At 45.9% G+C, this 13569-nt stretch overlaps 1 protein-coding gene across 1 annotated transcript in view; it reads right to left on the bottom strand.

Annotated features, from left to right (window-relative positions):
- Positions 1-2692: 2692 nt before the first annotated feature.
- NLRP5 (NLR family pyrin domain containing 5) overlaps positions 2693-13569 on the bottom strand; it is a 31096-nt gene continuing 20219 nt past the window's right edge. Inside the window, exons 8-11 of the mRNA XM_068528964.1 lie at positions 11424-11594; positions 8330-8497; positions 4876-5046; positions 2693-2825 (exon numbers count right to left, since the gene is read on the bottom strand). Coding sequence (XP_068385065.1) covers positions 2693-2825; positions 4876-5046; positions 8330-8497; positions 11424-11594 — 643 coding nt within the window. The remainder of the gene's footprint in view (positions 2826-4875; positions 5047-8329; positions 8498-11423; positions 11595-13569) is intronic.

The raw sequence follows: 13569 nt of genomic DNA, 5'->3' as shown, positions 1-13569 counted from the left end.
AACCCCTCTGACCCTCGGCTTCCTCCTCTGTGCAGAGAAGACCTTGCCTGTCTCGACTGTCTCAAGGGATCCCTGGGAGTGTCTGTAAGTGCCTGGTCCTTGGTCACTGACAGCTAATTCCTGTCCCGGGAAGGAGCCTAATGCAGGGTTGAGGAGCCAGGGTTCAAATCCCTGTTCTGCCAGCAGGTGCCGCTTACCCTCTCCAGACCTTGTATGCACTCACCTCCTGAAGGACATCTTGGTTGCTTCCAAGTTTTGGCAGCTATGAATAACGCAGCTACACCTTTGGGTCTACGAAACAGCTGTCCTCCTACGAGGGAAACAAGAAGTGGCCACACCCTCAGCATTACACGCCGATGTGGGCTTGCCAGGGAAGCAGTTCTGTCCCGCGGGGCGTGGCGGTGCTTCCGAGGGAGGTGTTTCTCTGTTTAACGGAGAGTGGCAGTTCTCGGGTGGCGGCGACTGTGCCCCAAAGGTAGCGTCTGGCAATGTCTGGAGCCATTTAGTTCTCAGGACTGGGGGTGGGTGGGTGCACCTGGCATCTAGTCGGTAAAAGCCAGGGATGCTGCTCGATGTCCTGCCGTGCACAGGACAGCCCCCTTGCCCACCACAAAGGATTACCCTGCCCCAAAGTTCGACAGTGCTGAGGATGAAACACCTACCCTGGGGACGTGTGAGCCATCCTTTCTGGATGACGCTCTACCGCCACCTAGTGAGCTCCAGGGGAGGTTCAAGGGAATGGCAGGGAGGTGGGTTGGGCTCCTGTCCTCCTGGTGCTGCTGAATTCACTAAACCCACCCGTTGGGGAACTTCTACTCAGTGACCTCAGGTCAGGAATTCTGTGACTCGCAGCTTAGAGGATCAGAACTGACACGGCTTCGCACCACACACAGACCCAACATTACCCACCTGCAAAGTGTGAAGAGTGGGTAGAAGGGAGTGCTACATCACATGACATGGGGAGAGGATCCAACTGGAGAAAATGACAATGGAAGAGCCCAGAGTCATCCAGGAGGCAGCATGTCCCCACCCTGGGTCCCCACTCCGTGGCCAGACGTACTAGGTCAGGGCGATGTCCCTGGATTTGCCAGCGGTCGCCTTCCAGGAGACGTTCCCTGTCCTCTTGCTCTGCCTTCCGGGGGCGCAAATATAAAAATAAAAATGCATGCAACTATGTATCATATTTTAGATCCCACATATAAGTGATACCACATGGTATTTGTCTTTCTCTTTCTGATTTACTTCATTTAGTATGATAATCCATGTAGCTGCAAATGACATTATTTCATTCTTTCTTATGGCTGAGTAATATTCCAGTGTATACGTGTACCACATCTTCTTTATCCATTCCTCTGTTGATGGACATTTAGGTTGCTCCCTGTCTTGGCTATTGTGAACAGTGCTGCTGTGAACATTGGGGTGCACATGTCTTTTCCAATTAAGAGTTTTTCTCTGGATTACTAATTGACTTTTTGTGACACCAGACAAATGTCAACATCCATCGGCCTCTGTTTCCTTATCTGTAAAATAGGAAAAATATTACCTACCTCTTGGGGTTGGTTTGAGGGAGAGACTGTGGTAGACCAGTCTTTACTACACTAAGCAATAAATTCAGCTTTGTGTTTATATCTCAGATGTTGAATGATAGTCACATCCTACTTTGAAATTCAGATATGTGCTTTAAAAAATCAGCAGATCAGGTTTCCCTGGTGGCGCAGTGGTTAAGAATCTGCCTGCCAGTGCAGGGGACACGGGTTCGAGCCCTGGTCTGGGAAGATCCCACATGCCACGGGGCAACTAAGCCCGTGAGCCACAACTACTGAGCCTGCGCGTCTGGAGCTTGTGCTCCGCAACGGGAGAGGCCGCGACAGTAAGAGGCCCGCGCACCGCGATGAAGAGTGGCCCCCGCTCGCCGCAACTGGAGAAAGCCCTCGCACAGAAACGAAGACCCAACACAGCCAAAAAATAAATTAATTAATTAAAAAAAAAAACCCAGCAGATCTGTGTTATCAAAATTTGGGGGCACTTTTAAGGACCTAAGTCCTCCCTCCTTTGCTCTGGAATCACACCCACATTGATCAAGAAGGCCACTGGAGGGACTTCCCTGGCGGTGCAGTGTTTAAGAATCCGCCTGTCAATGCAGGGGACATGGGTTCTGTGGTCCAGGAAGATCCCACATGCCGTGGAGCAACTAAGCCCGTGCGCCACAACTACTGAGCCCACGTGCCGCAACTACTGAAGCCTGCACGCCTAAAGCCCGTGCTCCACCACAAGAGAAGCCACCACAATGAGAAGCCCGCGCACCACAACAAAGAGTAGCCCCCGCTTGCCCCGAGAAACCCCACGTGCAGCAATGAAGACCCAACGCAGCCCAAAAAAAAAAAAAAAAAAAAAAAAAGAAGGCCACTGGATGCTTTTTCCAAATGCTCAGTGTTTATTTGATTCTCTCTCCATGCCCTCTGGTAGGACAGACATTTCACAGATACTGAGGTCCTATGACATGAAGGTCACAAGCCTACCTCAGGCAAATGCAATGACCAAGTTAAAGTGGACACACAAGAATCACTACCTATGAGGGCTTTATGAGAATCAGAAATCATTATCCATCTTTGAGAAGGAACCCCTGGGCACAGCTGGACCCCAGAAGGTTCCTCCATCAGAGCGAGTGTGGGTGGGGAGGGTTTTTACATCTTCAGTTTTTCCACCAGTACCGGTCATCTTCCGCAAAAGAATACCAACTGTCACCAATTACAATGTGCGGCTTGAGTCGCTGTAGCTCCTCCAGAAGCCTTCTTATTCGAGCAGGGTATTGCCATTTCCACAGCCTGGGGAGCAAAAAGGGGACTTACTACTCTGAGAATTTGCTTCTGACACTTCTCCCTTCCTCAGAATTCCTGGACACCCCACCAAGGGTCTGAAACCTCCTCCTGCACTTTTAAAAAAAAATTTTGGCCACACCACACGGCATGCGGGATATTAGTTCCCTGGCCAGATATCAAACCCCCATCCCCTGCACTGGAAGTGCGGAATCTTAACCACTGGACCGCCAGGGAGGTCCTTCCTCTTGTACTCTTGAGGAGAAACAGTGTGTTCCCCATAGAATGAAAGTCAGTCCCTCCTTGTAAAGGAACTCTTTACAAGGCAGACACTACACTGAGATTTTACAGGCACCTGTCCCTCATAGCAATCTGAAGAGGCAGACATGGTTATTCATCCATTCAAGAACTCCTTCCTGAGAACTGACTTTGTGCCAGGTCCTGTTACAGGGTTTAGAGGCACAGTGATGAACAAGGCAAAATCCCCACCATCACGAAGCTTATATTCTAGGAGAGAGAAACAGGTATTCAAATAGACACATGGTATTGTCCCCATTTGACAGATGAGGAAACAGCCTCCTGAAAGGTCCATTAGTAAAATCTAGGTCAGCCTCTTCTCATCTTCACCTACTAAGTCCCCTAAGTCACAAGCTTATCTCATCAAAGGCTACATTGCCTCCTGAGTCACTGACACAAATATGCCCCTTTTCAACACAGCCTTCTGCCTTTTCAGCTCACTCGCTGAAGTGATCGCTGAAACTGTTCTCTTTGGCTGCATCAAGATCTCCAAATCCACTGAGCCATGCTTTCCAATCAACCCTCCCCCTCAGATTTCACACCACAACCATCGTGTTCTTTCTGGTGACGTCCATCAGTCAAAACTTGACTCCTGGATAAATCCACCTGCTGTACGCTGGACCATACAGGAGAAACCAGTTAGCCAACCGGGAAGTTTGCGACTGATATAAATACATCACAACCAACCACAAGGGGCCTTCTGTGCTGCTGCAAGTTTTATGTTTCTCCAATCAGGTCTCTACTTCCCTCAATCACAGCTGTACTTCTTCACCTCCAGGGGTGCCCTGAACTTCTATTCTGTCTACGAACATGAGGTGCTAAGCAGCAAATACTTTTTCTATCGTCAAAATTAATTCCACACCCGGTCACTCTCTCTTACTCTTTCGTTTCCTTCTTAGCGTTTACCACCAGCAGTAATCCTGAACATTAAAAACATTTAATGGTGGGAAAATACACATAACCTTTACCATTTGAACCATTTTTCATTGTACAGGTCAGCGGCACTCAGTCCATCCACACTGTTGTGCAACCATCAGCACTGTCCGTTCTTATAACTCTTTTCATCTCCCCCAGCTGAAACTCTGTCCCCGTTAAACACTAACTCCCCGTCTCCTGCCCCCCAGGCCCCCACCATTCCACTTTCTGTTTCTGTGGATCTGATGACCTAAGTAGTATCATGTAGTATTTGTCTTTCTGTGACTGGCTTATTTCACCAAGCATAGTGTCCTTAAGCTTCTTCCACGTTGTAGCATGTGTCAATTTCCTTCCTTTTAAGGCCGAATAATATTTTATGGTATGGACAGACCACACGTCATTTATCCATTCACCCATCAGTAGATACCTCGGTTGCTTCCACCTCTTGGCTATTGTGAATGATGCTGCTATGAACACAGGTGTGCAAATATCTCTTCGAAAACCTGCTTTCAGTTCTGTTGGGTGTATACCCACAAGTGGGATGGCTGGATCCTATGGTAATTCTAGTTTTAGGTTTTTTTTGAAGATAAACATTTTATTTGTATGTCATCTCTCCACGCTCCCCAAACCCATCCCCAGAGGAAGCCCCGTGGTACCAGGCACCGTACCCGCCCTGTATCTGCAGCACCCAACACGGTGCCTGGAACACGGTGGGCACTTAGTGGTTGGATAAAGATCTGGTTGATGACACAAGGTCTCAACTTCTCAGATCAATTGCTTCTCCACCAACTAGTGTGCCTGTAGCAGAAGGAGGTTCGTATTTCAGAAGACATCGCCGGGGACTTACCCGATGGTTTGTAGATTAGATTTGGGGTGTGCAAAGGCCAAACACAGCTTTGTCATCCCTCTGGGACCGAAATTGTTCTGCATCAGGTTTAGGCTGGTCAGGTGTTGATTGCAGGAGAGGGCGGAGGAGAGGGCCTCACAGCCATTGGAGGTCAATCCACATGTCTCCAACCTTTAGAGAGCACAGCACAGCCAAGGAATGACCCCAAGATCCGGATCCTTCCTTCAACCCATGTTTGACTTCCACCACAACTTTAAAATCACAGTGGGGGGCTTCCCTGGTAGCACAGTGGTTGAGAATCCGCCTGCCAATACAGGGGACACGGGTTCAAGCCCTGGTCCGGGAAGATCCCACATGCCGTGGAGCAGCTAAGCCCGTGTACCACAACTACTGAGCCTGTGCTCTAGAGCCCGCGAGCCACAACTACTGAAACCCACGTGCTACAACTACTGAGCCCGCGTGCCTAGAGCCCGTGCTCCACGACAAAAGAAGCCACCGCAATGAGAAGCCTGCGCACCACAACGAAGAGTAGCCCTCACTCACTGCAACTAGAGAAAGCCCGCACGCAGCAACAAAGACCCAACGCAGCCAAAAATAAATAAATAAATAAATACCACAACGGAATACTACTCAGCCATGAAAAAGAACAAAATCTTGCCACTTGCAGCAACATGGGTGGACCTGGAGTGTATTACGCATAGTGAAGTAAGTCAGAGAAAGACAAACACTGTATGTTTTCACTTAAATGTGGAATCTAAAAAATAAAATGAATGAATGAAGAAAACAGAAATAGAGTCATAGACACGGAGAAAAAAAACCAGTGGTGGGGGGGAGGGGCAATAGAGAAGTAGGGGATTAAGAGGTACAAACAACTAGGTATGAAATAAATCAGCAGCAGGACTTCCCTGGTGGTCCCGTGGTTAAGAATCTGCCTTCCCAATTTTTTCAGATTCCACAAATATGCGTTAATATATGATATTTGGTTTTCTCTTTATGACTTACTTCAGTCTGTAGGACAGTCTCTAGGTCCATCCACATCTCTACAAATGACCCAATTTCATTTCTTTTTATGGCTGAGTAATATTCCATTGTATATACGTGCCACGTCTTCTTTATCCATTCATCTGTCGATGGACACTTAGGTTGCTTCCACGTCCTGGCTATTGTAAGTAGTGCTGCAATGAACATTGGAGTGCATGTGTCTTTGAATTACGGTTTTCTCTGGGTATATGCCCAGGAGTGGGATTGCTGGGTCATATGGTAGCTCTATTTTTAGTTTTTTAAGGAACCTCCATACTGTTCTCCATACTGGCTGTATCAATTTACATTCCCACCAGCAGTGCAAGAGGGTTCATTTTTCTCCACACCCTCTCCAGCATTTATTGTTTGTAGAAACAATGTACTTTAAAAAATATATATATATTTATTTATTTACTTTTGGCTGCACTGTGTCTTCGTTGCTGCACGCGTGCTTCCTCTACTTGCGGTGAGCGGGGGCTGCTCTTTGTTGCCGTGTGCGTGCTTCTCATTGTGGTGGCTTCTCTTGTTGCAGAGCATGGGCTCTAGGTGCGTGGGCTTCAGTAGTTGTGGCATGCGGGCTTAGGTCCTCCACGGCATGTGGGATCTTCCCGGACCAGGGATTGAACCCATGTCTCCTGCGTTGGCAGGCAGATTCTTAACCACTGCACCACCAGGGAAGTCCCAAAATACTGTACTTTAATTAAAAAATACTTTATTGCTAAAAAACGCTAATCTTCTGAGCCTTCATCAAATCATAGTAGTAACATCAAAGTTCACCACTCTGGAATTAACAGATACAAGCTACTATATATAAAATAGGTAACCAACAAGGACCTACTGTATAGCACAGGGAATATGCTCAATATCCTGTAATAACCTATAAGGGAAAAGAATCTGAAAAATAATTATATATATATATAATGTATAACTGAATCACTTTGCTGTACACCTGAAACTAACACAACATTGTAAATGAACTATATTTCAGTTAAAAAAAGTAAAAAGTAAAAAAAAAGCTCATTGCTCACAGATCACCATCACAAATATAATAAAAATGAAAAAGTTTGAAACATTGGGAGAATCACCAAAATGTGACAGAGACACAAAGTGAGAAAACGTTGGAAAAAATGGCACTGATAGACTTGCTTGATGCAGGGTTGCCACAAACCTTCCATTTGTGAAAAACATAGTATCTGGGAAGAACAATAAAATGAGGTCTGCCTGTAAGCTACTTTCTGTCTTTATGGATTTGCCCATTCTGGATATTTCATAGAAATGGAATCATACAACATGTGACCTTTTGTATTTGGCTTATTTCACTTTAGCCTAATGTCTTCAAGGTTCATCCACATTGTAGCATGTGTCAGTGCTTCAGTCCTTTTTTTTTTAATTTAATTTTTAATTTTACATTATATTGTTGATTTATTGATACAATGTTGTGTTAGTTTCAGGTGTACAGCAGTGATTCAGTTGTATATATATATTATATATATGTATAATATATATATATATGTATCCATTCTTTTTCAGATTCTTTTCCCATATAGGTTATTACAGAATATTGAGTAGCATTCCCTGTGCTGTACAGTAGGTCCTTGTTAGTTATTATATATATATATATATATATATATATATATATATATATATATATATATATATATATGTTAGTGTGTACATGTTAATCCCAAACTCGTAATTTATCCCTGCCCACCATGTGTCCCCTTTGGTAACGATGTTTGTTTTCTATGTGAGTCTGTTTCTTTTTCATAAGTTCATTTGTATCCTTTTTTTTTAGATTCCACATATAAGCCATATCATATGGTACTTGTCTGTCTCTGTCTGACTTCCTTCACTTAGTATGACCATCTCTAGGTCCATCCATGTTGCAGCAAATGGCACTATTTCATTCTTTTTTTTACGGCTGAGTAATATTCCATTGTATGTATTGGCACACCGTTTTAAACAAGCCTCTGGGGTGATTCTGATGCTTACTAGGGTTTGAGAAGCAGCCATGTCATCATTTGCTCTTTGGTCCACCTTTCTTGCTAGACCATAAATGCAGCCACTCCAAGGTCTATACATGTCCATACCTCCACCATTTGGCACTGTGCTCAGCACACATGGGGTTTCCAGTAAACATGTATCTATTTAGTTCTCACTACCTCCAGACCCTGTTCTCAAGCGTTGGCTATTTAATTCATCCATATAAAGGAGCCCAGTTGGAATTTGTGCCTGTCTGTTACTCTGCCATGGTTGTATTTTGTCTAATTTGATGGAATTGTGAAAATCAGAACATGGTCTTTGTTCAAGCGACTTAACAATATTTCTGCAGTTCCCCCACCAATCATACACCAGGGGGAACTAAAACTCCCCCTGGGAGTGGGTCCCCTTCACTCTGTGCCCAGCCCTCAAAGAGGTGATCCCAGGAACGTACCCAAGTCTCCTCAGAGAATTCTTCTGCTTCAGTCCCTCACACAGTGCTGCAATCCCGTGGTCACCCAGGGCATTGGCGGCTAGATCCAGGCTCTTCAGGTGTTGACTTCTTGTGATGACATAGGACAGATTCTTGCAGCAAGCGGCAGTGAGATGGCACTTTACCAATCTGCAAGAGGAGGGAAGTGGGGGTGGATGGGGGAGAGAGAGCATGAGAAAGAGAGATGGAGAGAGAGAGAGAGATGAAGAGAGAGAGAGAGATGGAGAGAGAGAAATGAAGGCAGAGAGATGAAGAGATATAGAGAGATGGAGAGAGAGAGGGAGAGAGAGAGAGAGAGAGAGAGGTTGAGATGAAGAGAGAGAGAGATGGAGATTGTTGAGCGAGATTTAGAGAGAGAGACAATATCTGTACCTTTTGAGGAGAGTGCCACCGTGGGATAAGGTTCAGAAACATTAGTAGAGATTCCCCTTGTTCCTTCCTAACTGGCGATCTTTCTGTCCACCCCTGTGAACAGCTTAGGACCGTTTATCATCTCAAGAGACAGATAATAGCAGAGGGTGGGGAAAGTGTTTGAAGAGACTGGAGGCGTCTTCAGACAAAGAAATGAGCGTATCAGAGCATTCTTTTCACCTGAAGATGGGATAAACATTCTCCCTGGTGGAGGGCAGGGAGAGAGACAGAAAAAAACACGAGTAGAAATTGGTAGAGCCTCTGACAAAGGGACAGAGCCCTGAGAGGGACAGAAAAGATGATAGAAGTCACTGAAACACTAGGTAGGGTTTGGGATCCAAAAGGAGAAGGGGTCTTGGGTGTCTGTTCCCAGGAGGAGTGGGAGAGGGTGGAAATGGCCCCTTCAGTAGTGACTAGATGAGTCATCTGAGTAGACATGACAGAAACAGCTCCGGAGTCTCACATCATCAACTTAATGTGCTAAGCATAGAAAGATCCCACTGGGCCCATCTCCATGAGGCATTCACAGCAAGAACGAGGAAGGAGGGCTTCCCTGGTGGCACAGTGGTTAAGAATCTGCCTGCCAATGCAGGGGACACGGGTTTGATCCCTGGTCTGGGAGGATCCCACATGCCGTGGAGCAACTAAGCCCATGTGCCACAACTACTGAGCCTGCATTCTAGAGCCCATGAGCCACAACTACTGAAGCCTGCACGCCACAACTACTGAAGCCCACTCACCACAACTACTGAAACCCATGTACCTAGAGCCTGTGCTCCGCAACAAGAGAAGCCACAGCAATGAGAAGCCTGCACAACACCAAGAAGAGTAGCCCCCACCCGCCACAACTAGAGAAAGCCCACACGCAGCAACGAAGACCCAACGCAGCCAAAAATAAACTAAAAAAAAAAAAAAAAGAAAAAAGAACGAGGAAGGACTCACTTGTGAAGACCAGGTGGGAATGATCAAGTCTTAAGAGGCCAGTATGGACCAATGGTGATGGGGAGGACCAGAAAATCTCCAGCACTTAAGTGCAACCCCAAAGAAATGGCATCTCCAATGGCCTAAGCTGAATTTTCTATACCATGCAGCATTAGGGCTCAAAACGCCAATTCCATGAAAATAAATAGAAGAATTAATACTTGGGGGCTGGGCTTCCCTGGTGGCGCAGTGGTTGAGAATCCGCCTGCCAATGCAGGGGACACGGGTTCGAGCCCTGGTCTGGGAAGATCCCACATGCCGCGGAGCGGCTGGGCCCGTGAGCCACAATTGCTGAGCCTGCGCGTCTGGAGCCTGTGCTCCGCAACAAGAGAGGCCGCGATAGCGAGAGGCCCGCGCACCGCGATGAAGAGTGGCCCCCGCTTGCCACAACTGGAGAAGGCCCTCGCACAGAAACGAAGACCCAACACAGCCATAAATAAAATAAATTAAAAAAAAAAAAAAAGATGGCTAACAGGACATCAGAGCCGTTTAAAAAAAAAATACTTGGGGGCTACTCAGAGGTTTGTGGGCTATGATCTCTATCCAATTCCTTTCATTTGTTTATTTTTGGGGAGGGAGAGCTCTCAAAGTGGTCCCACTTTTTGGTCCATTAACTCTACCTTTGTAATTGATCATAAGAAAAGGTTACCAAGCACACAAAGTTTGATAAGGTACACATGACTAAAACACTGGACATAAGCCCAGTGTCCAGCTTTTGGGGATTTTATTTATTAAAATTTTATTTTTTAATTTTTTAATTTTTTGGCCACACCACTTGGCATGTGGGATCCTAGTTCCCTGACCAGGGATTGAACCCATACCCCCTGCAGTGGAAGCACAAAGTCCTAACCACTGGACCGCCAGGGAAGTCCCAGCTTTTGGGGGTTTTCAAAGTTATTATGCACCATTAAATGGAATACCATATCGTGCTTCATTTACTATTATGATTTGCTTATCCTCAAGGACACAATGTGAGACCCAAGCAAGGTTTAGGTTCCTTGGGAGTTTTAGTTCCCCCTGGTGTATGATTGGTGGGGGAACTGCAGAAATACTGAGAGCCACATGCCTGCCACATGGTAAGAATACCTGAAGTGGTAACTGCTAAGATCCTTTCTTTGTGACACATTCAATGTTGCTTATGCATCCGGGAGACATTAACTGAAATATTAAGAGTGATTATTGCTTGGTTTCAAGCTTAGAGATTTATTTCTGCTCATTGAGATCTTTTAATTTTTTCTAGTTGGTTTAGTGATGGAATACTCCTAGTATATAAAAATGTTCCGATAGGGGTGAAGAAATTTGAGCCCCAGAGAGAAAAGGGATTGAGAGATAGACAGCCATCCCCTCCCCCTCCACCCCACATACAGAATGAATAGCTGAAGATTAACCTGGTGCAAGATGTTCTGAAAAGTAAAGAGGTTTTAGAGATCAAGCGTGTCCTAGAACCCCCATAGATCCTTCCACGGGGCTCCCGTTCAGAATACTTTCTCTTTCCTTCCCATACTCACTGCAGTGTCAACACATCAACTTACCCAGAGTGTCCACCGGAAAGAATGAGCCTCAGTTGACCCTAGAACTAATTTGTGGTACCATCGCTCTTGACATTCTAGAACCTCAGGCCCCCAGATGGTAGAGTGGATCCCCAACAACCAGGGAAACTTACTCAAGGTCCTGGAGGGGACAAGACGGCTCCATCATGACCTCACACAGAAGGTTCATCCCGTCATCTTCCAAGGGGTTCATGCTAAGGCTCAGATGCGTCAGACGTCTGTTGCCCATGAGTGCAAATGCAAGAAAGCCACAGCCAGCCACGTCCAGGTTGCATGCGTTTAGTCTGCAGGGCACACACAGGGAAAGAGGGCAGTCATGCGTGTTCCTCAGTGCGACCTCACGTGAGCAACTTCCCTCGGCCTCAGTTTTCTCCTCCTGTGGGTGTCAGGGACGGGGTGACCGGGGAACACCTGGCACAGTGCACGTGCTGGGTGCTAGTCAAGATCCATCTCTTTCTAATTTTCCTCCATACTCAGTGCATTCGCTTCCTATGGCTGCTGTAACAAATGGCCACGAACTTAGTGTTTTAAAAACACACCTATGTTATCTTATGGTTTTGGAGGTCAGAGTCTCACTGGGCTGGAAATCAAGGTGTCAGCAGGGCTGTGTTCCTTCTGGGGAGAATCTGTTCCCTTGCCTTTTGCAGCTTTTAGAAGCTGCCCACATGCCTTAGATCTTGGTCTCCAGCCCCAACTGTATCACTCTGTTATCACCCCTCCACCTGTGATTCTCCTACCTCCTTCTTTCCCTCTGAAGGACATGTGTGATTACATGGGGGCCACCCAGATACTCTTAGGTGAATCTCCCCATCTCAAGATTCTTTTTAAAAATTTTTTCTTTTGCTATTTTATTCTATTCTATTTTATTTTTACTTTGGCTGCACCGCACGTCTTGCGGGATCTTAGTTCCCTGACCGGGGATCGAACCTGTGCCCCCTGCAGTGGAAGTGCGGAGTCCTAACCACTGGACCGCCAGGGGAGTCCCTCAGGATTCTTAATCACACTGCAAAGTCCTTTTTACCATGTAAGGTAACATATTCATAGGTTCCAGGGATTAGGACATGGACATCTTGGCGGGGGGGTGGTCCTCGCTAGTCTATCTACACTACTATCTCCCCATACTTACTCACTGGGGAACCTTAGAACTCGTCATAAGGTAGACATATGAATCAAAGTTATATTCTTCAACAGAATTTCTGGCTACAGGTATACCATTAATGCACGAATATTTTCCCCTCATGTGACGTTGTTGGTGGACTAATCGGTCAAAGAGATGAAATGGCAGAGCTGGTTGTCGGCACTGAGCAGAACAGTCTCACATTCTTACTGTCAAACCAAAGATTTCGGATAGAAGAGTCTGGCAACACGAGGGGGCAGTATTCAAAATAGTGACAGGGACACCTACACCTACTGTAAAATAGCTAGAGTACACAGCACCCCCACAAGTGTACGTGTGTCACACACACTTTGTGGCTATTGATTCTGCATCACCAGTACCCTCGTCTGAAAATCTCATCTCTCTCTTTTTTTTGGCCACGCGTCACGTGGGATCTTAGTTCCTTGACCGGGGATCAAACCAATGCACCCTGCATTGGAAGTACAGAGTCTTAACCACTGGACCGCCAGGGGAAGTACTGAAAAATCTCAGCTCTTATCCAACACTCCCCTGCCAGAATCTAACCTATGTAAACATAGGGACCACATCTGCCTCTCATCTCTGTCCCTAGCAACCAAGAATGTTTGCCCAACGTAGGTGCTTAATAAATGGTCAAGCCTCATTATTCATGGACTCTGCATTCCTGAATCCGCCTCCTTGCTAACATTGGTGTCCCCAAAAACCGATATTTGCAAATCAATAATGTGCAGAGCAGAGAAAAATTTGAGTTGTCGGTTGCACATGCTCCTAGCTGAGGTTGGAATTTTTCAGCTGTCACACCATAAACAGGCATTCCTTTTCATGGTCCAGTTAATGCCACGATTTTTTGCATTTTTTTGTTTTTTTGTTGTTGTTGTTGGTGACTTCATTGTTTAAAATGGCCCCCAAGGATAGTGCTAAGGTGCTGTCTAGTGTCCTAAGCGTAAGAAGGCTGGGATGTACTTTATGGAGAAAACATATGTGTTACATAAGCTTCCTTCAGGGATGAGATCTAGTGCTGTTGGCTGTGAGTTCAATGTTAATGAATCAATAATATGCATTAAATAAAGTGTCTTTAAAAAGAAATACACAAAACAAGGTTATGTACTGATTGGTTGAAGAAA

Source organism: Eschrichtius robustus, chromosome 19 (assembly GCF_028021215.1).
Source record: "Eschrichtius robustus isolate mEscRob2 chromosome 19, mEscRob2.pri, whole genome shotgun sequence".
Taxonomy (NCBI): Eukaryota; Metazoa; Chordata; class Mammalia; order Artiodactyla; family Eschrichtiidae; genus Eschrichtius; species Eschrichtius robustus.
This window is presented reverse-complemented; position numbering and strand designations above follow the sequence as displayed.